At 42.1% G+C, this 19,008-nt stretch overlaps 1 protein-coding gene across 6 annotated transcripts in view; it reads left to right on the top strand.

Annotated features, from left to right (window-relative positions):
* The window catches only part of ARHGAP26 (Rho GTPase activating protein 26), a 413,779-nt gene that overhangs the window by 213,497 nt on the left and 181,274 nt on the right, over window positions 1-19,008 (top strand). For all 6 annotated transcript variants that reach the window (XM_087429620.1, XM_004420043.3, XM_014794952.2 and 3 more), the window contains exon 12: window positions 4,351-4,387. In XM_087429620.1, coding sequence (XP_087285746.1) covers window positions 4,351-4,387 — 37 coding nt within the window. The remainder of the gene's footprint in view (window positions 1-4,350; window positions 4,388-19,008) is intronic.

Raw genomic sequence — 19,008 nt, 5'->3', positions numbered from 1 at the left:
GAATCCAAATGACTCTTATTCTCCCATAATTCTCTCGGGACATGTAAATTGAATTGGCTCAGCAGTGAACAGAATTTATTGCAAAATCACATCTTATTGCAGAGGAAGCATATGAAGGCTTTCCTCACCCTCCTTTGATTTATTAAATTGTACTGCCATTGTAGCTTCTGGGTCGAGACTCACAGAATTGCGGTGCCCCATGATCTATATCAAAGACCCACTTTCCTGCGCTGGTGTTTATCTTCAGGATCAAGCCCTGTGGTTCAGAGAGAATATGAAGTGTTACTTCTGTGTTCGATGCCAGCTGGTTTCATGGGTTAGTGGTGAATGCTTCAGGCTGGAATCAGAAGGCCGTTCTCAGTTTCATTTTCTCTCTGACTCGTGGCACATTCCTTCTTCCAATGACTCATCTTCTCTAGCTGCCCACGACATCTCATCACCCTCACCATCACCCTCACCCTCACCATCATCATCATCATCATCATCATCATCACAATGTCTCCTTTATCATGTGGTTAGTGGTTAAGAGCTTGGGCTCTGGAGACAGACTGTCTGGATTCTGCCCATTGCCAGCTGCCTAACCTTGGGCAAATGACCTAACCTCTCTAATGCTTCCTCACTTTTCCAATCTATATAATGGGAATAATTAGGTTGGTGTGAGGACTAACCAAGATAATGCATATATAGTGCTTGGCATGGTGTCTGACACATACCAAGGCTTTTGTCATCATCGTTTTTATTAATTTATTATTACTGGTGTAATTATTTCATAATGACTCTCAGATGGACCCTGATAAGATAAACATGTAATTCTATTCTCTAGAAGCATACACTTAAAAACAAATATTCATTGGCATGGATATTTAACAAATCTTCATGTACAGTATTCAACAGAAGCTAGTGCATCCCTGTATCAAAGTATATAAAGCCAGAGGGCTAAAGCTTTGGTGTGGCCAGGTCGTAGAGTACTCTGGCTAAGCAGGATGGATAAGCTTAAGTTGGATTGTTGAGAAGGAGCCATAATTTAGGAATTATTTAGTGACTCATGTCCCCTTGAATTGATCCTGGAGAGTTGGGTTCTATCCTTTCAAGACAAAGGCTCTTCAGAGGCTTACTTGAAAGCATATAAATCTGCGATAACTCTGCTCATCATAAGACAGAAGCCAGAGCCCAAGAGACCTTTTATTTTAGGAAATTGCCTTTGCCTCTGAACCTCAGTCTGTCACTAGCGGGCAACTATAGAAGATTTCCCAAGAAGATACTGACCATTTCTAAATGGCAAATTACATGCCCTTCACTTCTGCCAGTATGGAAGGTGTTTATGAACCATAGACTACTGGTATGTGTGTGTGTTGGGTAGTTGTGTGCATTTGCCATTGCCTGGAAAAGTGAAAGAGGATTGGAACATCCCTGTAGAGGCAAGATAGAAGAATACACCACTTACTGGCTCTGTGTCCTTGGACAGACTATGTAACCTCTCTGGGCCTCAGTTTCCACATCTGTAAAGTGGGAATAACAGTACCTAACACATAGGTGGTTACAAGGACTAGATGATGTCATGTCGTACTTGGTAAATGCTCAGTAAACAAAGCCATTCCCTCTTAATGGTGTTACTCCTCTTAGTGCAGAGGAAGCATATGAAGGCTTTCCTCACCCTCCTCCTCCCTCTTACTGTGCCACCATCTGGCCTGTGTGATGGTAAGGCTGCTCCCCCACCCTGGGCCTTCCTGATTGGGCCATGTAGTCACGCATTCCTGGCGGGCATGGTTTGTTAGCTTTGTTTCAGAACTCATTCTCTTTGGCTCATTTACCCAAACAAGACAGAGATTAATGGCCTGGCCTCAGAGGATCAGGTGGCACATGTTTTTGGTACCTTTGGCTCATTGACCACGCCTCTTCAATTTGGGAAATGCTTGAATGTTCCAGACGGGGACCTCCTGAGACCCAGGAAACATTGAAGGAAGGTAATTTGGCACAAACTCGCCTCCTCATTCAGGAGGGCTGAGAGCCCTGGATTTTGCTATTTCTTCTGGATTTTGCCATTCGTAAATAGGAGCAAGTTTTTCTGGGACAGAACGTCTGGATTTAATGGGAGGAATGAAGTGATCAGGGATGGCTAAAAAAAATACTTGCCAAAATGTGGTCTCTTCCCCTGTACTCCCTTACCCAGCCCTTCAAGGTTAGTGAATGCCATTCACCACGGATCGCTGATCCTAGCTATTATGAGGGGACCCATTTCACTCACAAGTCATAAGACCCTGCAAGATCGTGTTGTTGCCCATCTACCCCAACCTCATCTCCTACCCTTCTCTACTGTGCTCTGACTGCCAACCACACTGACCTTCCTCCCTTGAAAAGGCCATGCCTTTCCCATCTCCAGGACCTGTACTTGTTGTTGGCACTGGCCTGCAGGTCTTCCCAAGGAGATCCTCTCTCATCATTCAGGTCTCATGCAAATGTCACCTCTTCAGAGAAGCTTTTCTCCACCTCAGGTCCACAGTAACCTCTCATTTTCTCCATTGTACTCGTCAATATTTGAAATAGTCATATTTGTGTATCTGTTTATTTCTGTTTTCTTCTCGAGTAGGCGAGTTCCATGAGAGCAGAGATCATAGCTGTTGTGTTCATCTGTATCCCCAGCACCTAGAACATTGCCTGGCACACAATTAATATTTGTTAAATGCATAAATAAACAAACTAATGAATTGCAAACAACTTTAGAAATTACCCATTCAAGAGGTCTTCAAACTTTTTAAAGCTAGTATCCCCTTACTTGATAGTCACATGAATGAAACCAATAGAAGTGAAGGGAAGGGGACGTTTGGATACCTGGAGTCTCAGCTTCTCTCCCAGCCCCTTTGGCAGTCGTTGTGCAGGTGCTATGTGGGGTTCAATTGGACAACCACGATCTAGTCCCAATTCTTCATTTATGTCAATGGTGCAGGTGCTGCCAAGGGAGAATGGGCAACCATGTTCCTCTGGTACAGAAAGAGTATCTTTTCCAAGGACTATAATTTTTTGAAATACAGGTCTACTATTCAGAAGAATGGGTTTTTTCTTAGAGGGAGGATAACATTTAGCTAAGTTAGAGTTCAAAGTTAGGATTTCCTTTCATCAAATCAGTTGCAAATGTTTATCCGTAAATACCACGTCTACCTCATGGGCTGTACAAAAGCAGGTGGGAGCTGGATCTGGCCTGTGGGCCATCGTTTGCCAATCCTTGATATGCTGACATTATTAAATAAGATAAAGCCTCTGCTTTAGATAAAAATGGTAGTGCCCAAATCTTTCTTGGATTATGATTTTGTAGGTATAAAAAGTTGCATAGAGTGAAGCCAGTCATCATAACTAAAAAAATATATATATTCTAAGTGATTCTGATGGGCACTCTTGGTTGAGAACCACTTATTTAACCCCTAGAGGAACTGAGCCAAGCATCTCTGGAAACAGAACCACGAAACCCTGAAAGGAGTTTTCACCTGCTAGGAATATTCTACCTATTTTGAATTTTGTCAACAAAAATTTTGTGGAAATTTGTTTTCTCTTTTGTTACACAAGTATCTTCATAATATCATTGATTTTCACCTCCTGGCTTGCAAAGGCTAAAATATTTACTGTCTGACCCTTTACAGAAAAAGCTTGTCAACTCTTGCAGTATGTCATTGTCTGTTTTATATTGGGCACTTTCCCTTTTTCTGTATTGGGGCATTTTCCCTTTTATGATTTCTGTAAATTATTTATGGAGTTTCTATTGTAAAAGGAATATATTCTGCTATAACATTCAGTTTACAAAAGAATATGAAGTAAAATTTGATTGGTCCTTTTCTCCAGTGTTAACACTTAACGGGTTGTAATGTACAGTTGTCCTGACTCTGCTACTTCCCAGCTGTGAGACCTCAGTTAACCTCTCTAAGTCTCAAATTCTCCATCTGTAAACAGTGATAATAACAGTTCCTACCCAACAGAATTGTTGTGTAGATAATTTGCGAGAATTCATGTGAATTGCTCAGCACATTGCCTAGTGTGCAGTTAATGTTTAATGATTTGTAACTAATTTAAAATTTTTTCCTTTTTAGTTTATATACAGACATAAATTAGTTTTTTTAAAAAAGGAATATGGTTTTTCCACAGTTAAGTTCCACAGGTGATTCTGATGTACACACACTTAAGAACAGCTGAAGTAAATATTGGGAAGTAGTTAATTATAAAAGAGATTCATATTTGGGGGCCAGAGATTGCCTTCCATCTCATAGCACAAACTAGGGAAAGGGGGAAGGCAGTAGTTTTCTTTGATGAACCTGTAGGGTAGTATAAAATGCACACAAGTAAATGTTTATTTCTGTTTTCCAGGTCTACAACTCAAACAAAGACAGTCAAAGCGAAGGGAGTAAGTATGTTGCTTGGAAAATTTTCTACAGCTGGCATTGGGATTGGGTTTTGAGAAGTTGCTACTCCAAGGAAGAACCACCAGGAGATGCTGTGGGCATGTTGGGTCTGCCCCATTTCCCCAAGAGCAGTCCGAGATGCTTCTACCCTGACTTACCATGTCAGTGACTCCAGGACATTCAGTGAGCCTGACTGGCAAGGCCGTGATGACACCTTGCATTATATAACCCTTCACACTTTACAGAGCGTTTTCATGTACATTATCTCAGTTAATCCTAGGTCTTCTTAAGAATGGAGCTCCAGTCACCACTTAAAGTCACTTAATCCAATAATACCCGGCTCCCCGAGAGCCCTGTCCTGTGGGAAAGCCAGAATTGACTTTGCCTCTTACACAGTCTCGCTCAAAGGAAAGGAGAGACAATAACTATCTTAGTGATCACTTAGTAACTCTGTGTTCTTTGTTGCTTCTTTGGAGAGAAAAGAGTAGAGATGATGAACTCCATAATAATATTCCTCTTTGATGGGAGTGACCCTGGGCAGCCCCTCTAGAATATACAGGACATTTCCCCTGCTCCTGGCTCTGAGCAGGCTGGGTAATCGTAATTTCCAAGGGCTCCTGTAACCTTGTAAACATGATAGGATTAAAATGAAACTGCTACTGCTAGAGCATTTGGGCTGATTATCTCCTTGGTGCATAGGAGAAAAAATAAATTCCTTCCAGGTTCCTACAAGAGTGCAAAGGAAATTCTGTCCCTTTGCCTCAGATTTGCTTTTTAAAATCCTCTTGGAAAAAAATTCAGATAGCTCCACCATGAGTTCAGGTAGGGTCAGAAAAATCAGTAAAACAGTACCTCTCCATGTGGACAAAAGGATGAGCTATTTTTGTGTGTGTGAAATCCATTATAGCACAGAGATTTTCCTTCTTTCTTTCCAAAATACAAATTTTACCAGGAGTTTTATATAAAATATTAATTTGGAATGGTTGCTATTGGTAGGTTAAGAGGCCTTGAGGACAGGAAAAAATTTTTTTCCCCCTCAAGAATTGAACAAGGGAAAATTTTTTCAAGTAAATATTCAAGGAAACAGGTCATTTTCCCTCCCTCTGTATCAGGTGGGATTGTTTTAGAGCATCTGAAATTGACTCTGGCTAACTTGGGCTAAAATTACAATAGCAAAAACAACAGTAATAATAATGAAGGAATATGGAAGGCTGTAGGGTTATTCACAGTAAGGTAGGGAGAGCTGAAGAACCAGGCTTGAAAACAGACCAGCTCTGGAGACCCAGGAATCAATGAGAAAGGGTCTTCTGGATAGTATTTGCAGGATGATAAAGTTCTAAACTGTTTTTAGTTCTTGCCTCCCTCTTCTGATTGACATTCCCAGGAAAGATAACATCAAGTTGGTCTAGCTTGGGCCCACCCAGAGGAAAACAACACACTTTGGTTGACAGTTTCAAGAGTACTGCATAAAATGGGAGCTGGGTAGTTTGCCAGAGGGAAATCGGGTAACCCACCAGCACAAGAGAGGATAGATGCCAAGCAGGCTAAAATAGCAGATGCCCATACCATGCCCCATCCTGGGACACACTATCTTCCATAGTAAAGGACCCAAGAACTGTGGGAGATCATGTGCATATGAATGGAGACCCCCGATCAGAAGCTTGCTTGTAACTTGTGATCTTATGAACTTGCTCCTCTCTGCTTGTGATAAGTGCCAATAGATTTGAAAGATGACCCTGATTCTATTGGTAGGCATGCCAGCAGGTTCTAACATTCTGTAAGGCCTTTTAGGAATATGTATTAGAAGCCTTTAAAAAGTGAATATCCTTTGACCCAACAATTCGTCCTGGAAAAATAGACTAGAGTGCAATGATGTTTGTGCAAAAATGTTCATTGGAGCATTGGTAATAAATAATGGCAAAGAATTAGAGACGATCTAAATGTCCAAGAGGAAGCTGATTAAAAATATCATAGACTACAATGTAGTCTTTAAAAAGAACAAGAGAGATCTAGGTATATTTGCAGAAATGGTACCCACAGTATATTGATAGTTGAGTTTTTAAAAAGTCATGTTATAGAACAATGTATTTAGTAAAATAAATGATTTGATTCATCTAGATACATTTATCATCAAACTCTTCATCAGGATGGAGGGGTGGATTGTGGGAGATACTGGCCTTCTACTTCCGATACTTCGCATTGTCTACAGTGAGCATGTATTTCACAACAATAGCTCTGAACAGATAGCATTTATTAACCTCTTACTATGATTCAGGATGTTGTATGCACATTAGCTCATTTAACGCTTGCAGTGCTGTGAGATAGGTGCTTTTGATCTACTGGAGATTAGGAAATTGAGGCTAGTCAACTCAGGGAACACGATTTAATCTGAGTTCTAACTCTAACTGCTCTGTTGTTAACCACGAGGATGTTCTACCTCCCCAGGAAAAGAACAATACAGAAAGTTCCATTTTGGAAAACATAGACACCTACAACATTTTGCTTTTGGCGTCTGGTTATTCACAGAGCACAGAGAGTTGGCTGCCTCGAGTCTGTTGATTCTTCAGTTGCTTACCCTTTCATTTAGCAAGTGGGAGAGAAGAAGATGAGTTAAAACATATTGGCCACTTTTCCGGGCGTATTTTAGATAGAAATTCTTTTTCTAGGATATTATTATTCTAACAAACGTTCCATTCACTGATTTCCAAGCTGGCAAAACCAGAGTAGTGTTCTGGGTTGGTGCTTCCTCACCTCCTCTGGCGTTAGGACCCTTTTTTTGCGTCACACAATGTCTCCTCCGAAGTGGTTATACTTTTAGTATCTTTTGATTGCAGTAACCTGCAGTTTGACCCCACACCTACCCACAGGGCTCAGCTGCCACAGGTGGCACTATTGCCCAGGGGCTGATTGTTCTGCAGCTCTCTTTCTGTTTATACCACAATTGAAATTCTTTTAAAGGTAAGAAGTCAATTTGATATGAGTTTAAGAGTGGGGCATTGCTCTTTTCACCTTTAGTATCCAAATGCCACATGTCTAGCATTTTTCTTTCTAGAAAATGTTTTGGTGGGAATTTGAATGTCAACATTTTGTCATGGAGCCAAAATGTTTTGAAGGAGCAGGTAGTGGAAAGGAATTCCTTTGGGGATACTTCTGAATGTGTTGCTTTCATCTTGAAGTTTCTCTCAGGACATCCAGTGCCTGTGGGATATAAGACAGGGCCATAAATAATGTCTGTCAGCTGCTGGTATTTTCCAAAGGGCCCAGTTACCAGGGAGAGGACGGCAGCAGATAAATACCTGCACATTTCTTTGCAGAGTCTTTTTCTTCTCCTCTTTTCTTCTCTATTTGGATCTCAGGTATAGAGGGACTGAATTAGTCACACTCCCCAGTTTGTGGCACATTATCATCACATTCATTCATTCATTCATTCATTCATTCATTCATTCCCTTTTCGTTCTTTTCTCAACTCCTATTCCTTATCTCCCCTATAGGCTACCATTCTAATGGGTCTTTTTAAACTGTATTCTTGGACAATATGTATCTTCCATCTGCCTGTGTTTATAAGTTTTATAAATGGCTATCTCTCTTGTTCTGTATCTTACTTTGCTCCCTCAGCATTGTGTTAGGAGCCATCCATATTCCTCTACTCTTAGACCGTGGCCTCTGTTTGCTGCACCCTCTATGGTGTGTAACACTGTGTATCTGGTTTCACAGAGATGTAACACTTTGTATCTGGTTTCCATCTCCTCATGCCTCCAACTCCTCATCACCACTAACACCACCACAAAGAACATGTCCTCCTGTGTGAGAATGTCTGTGGGATCGTGTATACCCACAAGGAGAGTTGCTGGTCGGTCAAGGGTATGTGTATACCTAGTTTGAGGGAGTGCTCTCATGTTGTTCTCCAGAGTGGTTGGTCCACAGTCCCGCCAGCCCAGCGTGAGAATTTCTCCATTCCTGCCAACTCTTGCCATTATTCAGCTTTCTAATTTTTTGTCAATCTTATAGATATAAAATGATAGCTCATTGTTGTTTCAGTTTGCATTTCTCTGATAATTAATGAGTTTGAGCATCTCTTCCTATGCGTGTTGGAGTGTCCTCTTCTGTTTAGCCTATTCATGTCCTTCACCCATTTTTCTGTCACAGTTGCCATTTTTTCTTGTTGATTTGTAAAGTTCTGTCTGTATTCTTTTTTTTTTTTTAATAATTTTATTTATTTTTTTCCCCAAAGCCCCAATGGATAGTTGTACGTCGGTCGTAGTTGCACATCCTTCTAGTTGCTGTATGTGGGATGCGGCCTCAGCATGGCCCGACAAGCGGTGCATCGGTGCGCGCCCGGGATCCGAACCCGGGCTGCCAGCAGCGGAGCGCATGCACTTAACCGCTAAGCCACGGGGCTGGCCCTCTGTCTGTATTCTTGAGATTAACCCCTTGTTAGTTGTAGACTTTTTAAATATATCTTCCCATCTTGTCATTCATCTGTTAATATTATGTGTGATATCCTTCCTTGACTATAAAGCCTTTTCATATATTCAAATTCATCTCTTTTTTTTTTACATCTGTTTTATGATTTTCAAGTTGTGTTTTCAAGACGGCCTTTCGACCCATGTCATAAAGACGTGCACCTACATTGTTTTTTCTTGGCTTCCTGATTTTGTCTTTCACATTTAGGTTTCTAATCCAACTGATATCGACCGTTCTATATGGTGTTTCATGGGGATCCAGTTTTATTTTTACCCAGGTGAAGAGTCAGTTTTTCCCAGCAACATCTACTAAACAACCCATTCTTTCCCTCTTTGACTGTGGTGCCAGCTTTATTGTGTATTAGGTTGTATATCTGAGCTCTGTCTCAGCAATTTATTTCCTTGGCTTGTTTTGTGCTAATACCTCTCTGGTTTTAATATGATGACTTGGAGGCAAGTCTTAATAGCTGGTAGTTTAAGTCTCCTCTCTTACTCTCCTTTTTAAGGGTTGACTTAGCTGCCTGGGACCTTTATCCTTCTGTATAAATTCTAAGATAAGTTTGATAACTTCCTCAAAAACTTAAAATTTTCATTTGGGATTGCATTAAATTGCATAGATTAATTTGGGGAAAATTGACACTTTTATAATATGAAGTCATCTCCTCCAAGAGCTTTGAGTGTCTTTCCATTTATTGAGACCACCTGTGTCCTTTTTTTAGAGTTTTAGTTTTCTCACTAGAAGTCTTGTGTATTCTTGGTTAAGTTAATCCCTAAAGACTAAATTCAAAAACCAATTTGCTGTTTTTGCCAGTCCTATGGGCCTCTCACTGTGGATCCTGCTGCCATCAGGGAGCCTTCCCTGGGTTTATTCCTGGGAATGTCAGGAATATACATCAGGGACACTGAGTTTTCTCTAATTGGTGAAATTCTTGCCTAGTAGAGAAGGGAAGGGAAAAGATGGGAATAAGGATAGTAGAGAGGAAGGAAGTATGGTTTGTTGCTCCCTAAGCTTCTTTACGAGGAAACGATTACACAAGTGTCAATAATTGAGACAGCTAATACCTGTCATTGATTTGCCTCCTTTATTATTACAAAGAACAGGACTCTACATTGTGCAAGAATCCCTTTTCCCATCCCAGCCTTGGTGGCCCCTTTTGCCATCTTAATGCATCTGCCATCTACGTGTCCTGTTGCTTGCCTTACCTTTGGCTGCAGTTGTGAGATTTACTCCCTAAAGCCTCTATGAGAATTGGTTCATTCTCCTTTGAAATGACCCCTGGTCCGAAGCAGGAGGGGAAGCCAAGACGAGGCCTGTTCTCAGCCCAGGCTGCTGTTCTCCTGGAGTCCCACCTGAGGGACAGTTAGAAAGCCGAGAACTTATCAGGGAGGACACACCAGTCCAGTGCAAGAGAGGAAGGGAAAGGCAGGCTTTTCTAGTGTAAGTTGGTCTTTTCCAAGTTTGAAGTTTTGAGTGATAACTCTCACTGCCTACTTAAGCTCTGAAAAGATTATCTTGTTTACAGAAATGCTGCTCTCCCACTGCTTCTCCAGCTGTTTGAAGGCTGAAGGCTGACAGACTGAGACCAAGAGGGTTCAGTCTCCTAATCTTGACTTCGTAGTGGGGCTTTCCTTAATGGGTGTGTTAACTGGAATCCATAGGTGAATCGGATTACTTCAAGGGAATATGTCTGAGTTGGCCCAGACGTGGCTTCTCGTGCACTTCAGGACCCAGTGCACCACTGACCACCTGGCTTTTCAGAAGGACGTTGCAGACATTTACTCCGCTTCCCACTCTTATTTGGCATTGTCCTGTTTACTCTTACCTGAACCTGTGACTAGATTTAACTGCAGGACTCCAGTCCTCCTGTAGCCCCAATTAATACCTCTCAGAGTTCTTAAGGACTTGTGAGTACTGAGAGGTCAGGACTCCCACAAGTACAACATGTGGCTCTACCTTTAAGGGGTATATGATCTGCTGTTGAGGTTCAGACCACTACTGTTGAGGGAGACAGTAGACAGATGGCCAGTCACGTGTGTGGGTGTGTGTAATATTCATGCTGTTTACACATGTACCAATGTGCAGACAAAATGCTCAGAGCCAGTTGGAATGAGCTTCCATCTACGCTAGAGAGACTTAAAAAATGGAAACTTCCTACCTTCCCTCCTCCCCAGAAGAAGGTATAACACTTTGTCTTTGCTTCCAAGTCTTAATCCCTTCGTTCCTTCCAGTTTGTTTTTAATCTAGTACTTTCACAAGAGTCCTTTGTATAATGCTCAAGAACCCACTGCAGTTTGCCAATTTGTCATTCACACTGCGAGTGGGGGGAAGACCAGTGATTGGAGAAAGAATGCAAAGTTGGAATTAGGATCTAGTCATCTGTAGGGTCTAGACATTGAATCTCTGAACCTTATCCCTAAGGAGCTTTAAAAACTTATATTTTTGCTTATTATAAAAATAATATGAACACACTGAAGACTATTAAGGAAAAACAGCAATGATTTTCAGTAAAAAGCATCTGTAATACCACTCGCAGAGATATTTCCTTCTTACCTTTTTATCATAATGTCTTATATTTATTTTGTCAATGTCAATATGTGTTTTGACTTAATTGGCATTATACTGAATATACTTGTGTGCATTCTCCTTTTAAAAATCTACAAGCATTTTCCCACATCATGAAAATTATTTATAAATATCATTTGTAATGGTTGTTTAATATTCTGTCATAGGATTATATCCTAATTTATTAAACTATTTCCTATCATTGACTTGAATGTCCTTTCCAGGGTTTTGCTATTATGGATAACATCAGCCTGAACATCCTTGTACATCGATCTCTGTGCATATCTTAGATAATTTCCATGTAGGTTGGGGAGAGCTGTTTCTGTGGAGGGTGCTGTGTGAATGGTGTAGATTAGCATGCTAGCACACTGGCTGTGGAACCGTGGATTGGTGCTGGACCTCTCTAAGCTTCCATTTCCTTTTCTGTAAAATGGGGATAAGAAACAAAACCTACCTCATAAAGTTGCTGTGAGGATGAAAGTTCAGCACAATATACGGCATATTAGCTAATAAGTGCCTAATTACTGTTGGTTATTATCCTTCTCATTATCTAGTCATGCCAATTACTCTCTCATATGAGAAGGGAAAAGCTCACTGGATTGGCAGAACTGCTCCTGAGGGGAGCAGGGAGGAGAACAAAGGGCGGCAGCCGACACTCCTGCTGTTTTTAGGCTTGGCACCTTGTGAGTGTTAGTTCATTTAATCCTCATGACTGCATTTCTCAAAGTGGGGTATGCATGCTACTGATGGTACCCAAGATCATTTTAGATTGTACCAGACAAACATTTTAAATTACCATTTAGATTTACATGTTTATTTTAATGTGTATTGAGGGAAAAACACAAGTACACAAAAACCCCTTGGTTTTCTAAACGTTATGCTTAGCACGGGGGTCAGCTTTTTCAGTTAAGGGCCAGATAGTAAATATTTTTGGTTTTGTGGTAATAGTTAACTCTGCTATTATAGGGTGAAAGCAGCCATAGACAATATGGAGACGAATGAGGGTGGGTGTTTACTAATAAAACTTTATTTACAAAACAGGCAATGGTGAATTTGGCCCACAGACTATAAGTTTGTTAATCCTTAGCTTAATACAAGGATAAGTTTTTAAAAATTAGTCTATTTAAGATTGCATGAGGTTGTGGCATGGAGCATGAAAGTGGTACATGAATGGTTGCTGTTTACAGAAATGCTGTTCACAACAGCGAAGTTTACACATGAGGAAACATGCTTAAAGAAGTCAAGATACCCTAGTTGAGAAGTAGTGGAGCTGATGTTCAAACCAGAGTCTGCCTGATTGCCAAGGTCATTTTCCCTCCACTATTCTTTGCTCTGTTCTGCCATCCTGTCATTATGTAGCCAATCCATTGGGGCTGGAAGGAGTTTCATTACCAGCCTCCAACACCTAACACACCTGGCTCTTTGCTATTGAGGGACTGTTCCATATTCCTTCTTAGTGAGCCTCCTCATTAGAACCACTGATGACTTCTCACACACCGAGCATGACGGTGAGAGACAGAGTCACATGTTTCAGTGACTCTCGAGCTTCCCAGGTGCAGAGCTGTCACATGGCCACTACCCTTCCTCAGGCATTTGGCAACACGACCAGAGCTGCTTTATATGTTCCTGTTACATACACTTCATTCTTTAGGCCATCATTCAGATAAAATTCCCTGATGATGTTGATCTGGCTTTTCTTGTTTCATGAGGACAAGATTGAGGACCAGGAGAGGAGGTGGGGAGGGCATCGTCACCTTTGCTCTGTGCCTGTTGCCCTGCCTCTGAAACGTTCCCTTCATCTCTGTGCCTCGGCTTCCCTTGATCTGTAAAACAGAAAGGGGGATTTAGTCTTGAAGATAGCAGGAAAAGGCTTGATGGGATCGCATGGGTTTTCAAGGTTCTAAAGCCTTCAGCCATTGCTAAAAGTCCAACAGTTTCCTGAAAGCAGCAGAGGGCAGAAAAGAGGATTTTCTTTTTCCTTTTGCTCTCAGTCACCTTCGGCCTTTTGCTATTAGAACATCCACGGTTGAGAGGCAAGAGAAGGCAGCGACTGGTAACTAGGATCCCTGTGGGATCAGAGCCATCCAGTGGCTGCCAGTTTTTCACTGGTCGGTGGCTTATAAATAGAACATTTCCCCTTTTAAACCTGAGAAGGATGGACAGCATTAATGGGCATGGTGGCCTGGCCTCCCCTGTGCTGGCCCACGAGGCAGTCAGCTGAGTACACCTTCCCCTCCAGCTTTCCGTCCAGGTCGGGGCTGATAAAACACAGGCACTCACCCTCTCCCTTCCCTACAGTCCCTTCCAGCTGCCCCCAAATCCCCGCCCTTTTTCTTTCTCCTTTCCTCTCCCTCCTGTGCCATGGCAGGTTTCTGTGGCCACCATTCATCTCCTGAGCCGCAGTCAGGCGAAATGGTGTAATTCTAGCTCACCTAAGTGCTAACTTTCTGCACCTTGCTTTCCATTATGACCTGTGTGCACCACACAGTTGCTGCGGCCTGTGTTGAGCTCAAATTATATTTAGTTGAGCAGTAACACTGCAGCTCGAGAATAGCCCTGGCTGAGGGGCTAGGGGCTAGTGAGAGAGGAAGGAGGAATAACTTGATTTCTCAGAGCTTTTATTACATGGGTTCCCAGCCATTTTGTTTAGTGAGACCCCATCCCCCAAGGACGTGACTGGCAATGGTGCTCCTTGGATTCGCTTGGACAGTCAGAAACCTTTCTGCTTGTCCTAAATGACACTTAACAAATCCATCCTCTCTCTCAGCCAACTTTAGACTGACAGATGCAGCCAGTGTGTGACTCTGCTGTGGCCTGATATCCCCTTTTCCCTCAGCGGTGTGGGCTCTGTACCCACAGCAGGCCATGGCCTGGGCAGGTGTGAGCCACCCCTTGGCATTCCATTGTGGGATTCAGCTAAGCAACAGTGAGCAGGTCCCTGGCTGAATCCTTAAGTCCTAAAGGCCGGTGCGAAGCATCATTGAGGCGGAGACTGAAAGATTTTTCCCACTGCCACCAAGTGCAGGTTCTCAATTAAAGTTTATTGAGCACATACCTATTACTGGGCAATGCTCATTGTTTGATACACATTATGTTGTTTGATCCTTATAAGAACCCTATGAAGTAGATAGTATTATTGACCCCATTTACAGATGAGAAAACCCAAGTTTCATTCTGAGTACAAACTTGTGGTCTCTCAAGGTCATTACTTCCCACTCCAATCAGAGTGTTCAGAGTGTGTGACTCACATGGAGTAGGTAAGATTTAGCAGAGGCTACCGAGTACTATTGCCCACAGTAGGGGTAGTGTTGAGTAGTGGTTGGGAGTGTGGGCTCTGGAGTATTATTATACACATGGGTTGGAATTCCAACCTCATGACTTACTGGGAAACTAATTTCCCCAGGCCTCAGTTTTTTATCTGTAAGATGGGGATAGCTACTGACATCATTGATTTGTTGGGAGGATTAAATGGGAGTAGGACGGAAATCCTTAATTCATTGGTGCCTGATATTCTCAGCAATCATTAAATGTTGCCCTCTACTGTTGTTACTATCAATAACATCACTGCTATCCAAAACCAGAGGGTATATAAAAACATGACATTGGACAGTCTTTTTAGAGTTTCTCAGAGTGCCTTCACAGACATTGCTGTATTTGCTTTTCACGGCGCTTGATCTTATAGATGAGGAGAAAGGTTAGAGAGGCGAAGTATGCCTATCTCACACAGCCTGTTCATGGTGACTCTAGGCACAAATCTTAGGCCTCTGATTCTGAATGTCATCTCTTTCCCTGCCCTTTGCTGCCTCAGAGTTTGTTGTGACCAAAAAATATATAAATTGTTCCTAGGGCTGATCAAGGTGAGAGGACAGGTAGGTAAAGGCAGGAAAAGGATCTAGGTGGGCAGAGGCGATTGGTTCTCTGCTCAAAACACTTCTACCTTCAGAAAGCTAGTCTCTTTTGGTTAAGAAATCAGTGCACAACCACCCAGGCCTCAAGGCATAAAGGAATTGAGGCCGCTGGACTGTAATTCATTCTCGGATGTCCTGATCTCCGTGCAGGAGACAAATGGTCCTGGTGACGCTGGTTGTTACTACCGTGGTGCACATTAGGCATTGCTCTTTCCCTGCTGTCTTGATTTGGAATTTTAAGGTGGACTGGGAGACTGCAGATGTAAAAACCCACAAGGAAACACTCAGTCCCCCACAAGCTGATCTGTAGCCCTCAGCTTTTACTGTGCAAGAACCAGGAGCTGCCACTTTGGCTGCCTGTGTCTTGCTGAGAACTGGTACACTCTTTAGAGCTATCTTACAGCCTCCTTTGACTCAGGCTGAGAGCTGGTAGGTTTATTCCAGGCCAGGCAGGATTTCATTTCTTTTCCTGCTACCTATTTTACTTTCTTTACTCTGTGTCCCTCTTGGCTTATTTTTTTTCTCTCTGTGTGTCCCCAGAAGCCATGAAAAAGACGAGAGATGCTTGTGTATCTGGTAGGCTAGGGAAGAAAATTCTGATTGGCAGTATTCATGCTTAGAGGTCAGGGGATGATGAGATCCCTGTCGATCATATCTGTCTTGTGCTTCCCACCACAGGACTCTTGAACTCTAGAAGGTACCAATGTGTTCAGCCAGCTGCTCACCATTCAAGGCTCCTGGAGTATGGGACCTTCTTTACCTATTGGTTTCTGGTGTCTCAGCTGGTGAAAATGCAGATCGTATTTGTTGCTTCATTCGGGAAATATTTATTGAAGCCACAGTAATGAACAGGGCAGAGAGAGTCCCTGCTCCCATGGAGTTGTACTATTGAGAGAAACTGAAAATAAACAGGAAGTAAACAAAGGCATACTTTGAGGTGGAGAGAAGGACTATGAAAAAATAAGACCAAAGGAATAGAGAATATCAAGGAAGGGTAGCTCTTTTAGATACCTGGAGCAGAGAAGGCCTCTCTGAAGAGGTGACATTTGAGGAGAAGCCTGAACAAATAGAGGGAGTGAGGCACGTGAGGAGCTGGCAGATGAACGTTGCTGGCAGAGGAACCAGCATGTTCCAAGGCCCCTGAGGTAGAGGGAAGAAACTAACTATGTTCAAGGAATATCAGGAAGGACCATTGTGACTGGATTGGAGGAGGCCAGAGGGAGAATGTGGTCAGGTAGGCTGCTGGGACTAGACCATGTGAGGCCATGGTCAGGAGGTGAGATTATGTTCTAAGTGTCACAAGAAGTCCCTAGAGAGTTGTGATAGGCGAGTGACATGAGCCAGTGTATATTTTTAAAAGATGACTCTGGCTGCTGGTGGAGAATAAACCGTAGGAGGCAAAAGTGGAAACAGTTGGGAGGCTACTGCAGCAGTCCAGGCAAAAGATACTGGTGGCTTGGATCAAGGTGTTAGCAATGAAGATGGTGAGAAGTAGTTGGATTCTAGATGTGTTTTTAAGTTATTACTGATAGGACTGACCAATGGATTGGACTTGGGGTGTGAGACAAAGCAAGGAATCAAGGGTGACTGTATTGAAATAGGACATCTTGCTGATAGAATATGGTACCCTCCCATCTTGTCCTTTCAGCCAGGTTGAATGTAGTGCCTGGTCTGGGACAAGTTAGGACAGTAGCTCCCAGATGTGTTGGCTACTACCTTCATGATTTTTTTTTTACATATACATATACCACCTGTATTATTATTTACTTACTATTTTTCTTTAAATCTTTTCACTCTAAATTTATTTTAAAAAAGAAATATATCATGCTATGTGTAAACCAGTAAATTTCTAATATTCATTAAAATAAGTGTACAACTAGTACAAACATTTATTTGTGAACCACTTGGAATCATTTCATATACCACGAGTGGCATAAGCCAACATTACGTATTGAGATATATAGCATTGGTGAATCATTATCAGGTGGGGAATGTGGTATAGATAATTGGCAACTGATTAATACTCAACAATCATTTTTGTTTGTCTTCAGTGAGAGTAGTTTGAATTGCTTGGCATATAGTACAGTGTTATCCCAAGTGTGATTCCCACACCTACTGAAGCATAGCCTTTGGGAGGGCGCCCAGAATCTACATTGCAACAAGCACGCTCCTGCTTCTCTTGTCCACGGATTTGAGAACTGCTACTGGAAGAGGGCAGAATCCAGAAAACATGCCCCCCCGCCCCATCCCTTTCTGACTAATCGTGTGAACTTATCGGACAGCAGAGAGTAAAAGTGCATGAGCTCTGGAGTCAGACTGAGGTAGACTCCTGGCCCACCACTCATTAACACCATAATGTTACAGAACTTTCTTAACCTTGTCTGAGCTGAGGTTTCCTGCCTTCAAAATAGGGATGATGATGATGATGATGATATGATACTTTTAAGTGTTTAGCCCAGAGCAGTGCAGTCTGCTCCGTAAGTGTTAGCTACTGCTATCATCGTTTTTAACCACTTAACATTATAAGCCTGGCTTTTCTCATCATACAAACTTAACAGATATATTGGAAAATTGAATAAGCTACAATTTATTAATTTATTCTCTAAACAGTAATGTATTATCCTTTATTATACTCATTAGTGTGGAAATACAAGAAGTTATTAGAATATTAACAATATTTACCTCAAGGGATTATTGTAAGGATAACATGAACTTGGGTATGAAAAGTATTTCATCGACTAGAATGGTCAATTCAGATATTAGGGTGTAGTAACATCTTGATATTGGTAGTACTAGTAATGACCATTTATTGAAATACCAGGTCACAGTTACTGTACATTTTTTTGACCTTCGAAACACCAAGGTGAGTTATCCCCACTATACAGGTAAGGAAGGTGAGTGTCAGAGAGGTGAAGCACGTCGCCTAAGATCATATCAAGTAGAAGTGGCAGAGACAGGATTCTAATCCAGGTCTGTCTGGCTTTAACTCTCATTGTTCTCTTTCCAGTACATACCACTTCTGTCTGTGTGACTTCAGTTAATATTCAAGTTACTTTACGTTCCCTGAATACATGGCAGCTGGGCAGCAGAGTATAGGCAGACTAGGCATTGGAGTGGGATGGGGCACAGGGTCTTGGGGAGCTGATCTGGGATTAAAAATTGCCTGTGGGTAATCCCTAAAGTAGAGAATTCACACCTGGATAATTAAGAACCGATTGGTTAACTTTCCCAGGCCTCACTGGAAGCTTCTGAGAGCTGGCGTATAGTGCAGTGGACATGTTTCCCAAGGGCCACAGCCAGGAAGACCTGGCAGCTCTGGGACTTCACATGATTAGGAGAAAGGGCATGAGTGTGTGAGCCAATTGGAAATCCATTCTCCAGATGGATTTTGTATTCAATTCAATGTGGGTGTTTTTCTTCATGGCTTTTAATGGTACTGAAATTGATTAAATTCAGAATGAGCGAGGCAGACCGGACTTTTAAAGAGCAAGTCATGTTGGGAAATTGAGTCAATTTCTGTGGTGAGAACATGCCCCTGGAGCTGTCCGTAAAATAGTGGCCTGCTCATAATAACTCCAGACAATCTCCTATATCCATCCACATTAAAAATGGGGCAGTAACTCCCTTTACCTCTCAGTTCTCTCGTTTTTATGCAGACATCCAGCACTTCCAGCAAATTCCATTTCTCC

This window comes from Ceratotherium simum, chromosome 4, assembly GCF_057802395.1.
Source record: "Ceratotherium simum simum isolate JZ-2026a chromosome 4, ASM5780239v1, whole genome shotgun sequence".
In the NCBI taxonomy this organism is placed as follows: Eukaryota; Metazoa; Chordata; class Mammalia; order Perissodactyla; family Rhinocerotidae; genus Ceratotherium; species Ceratotherium simum.
This window is presented reverse-complemented; position numbering and strand designations above follow the sequence as displayed.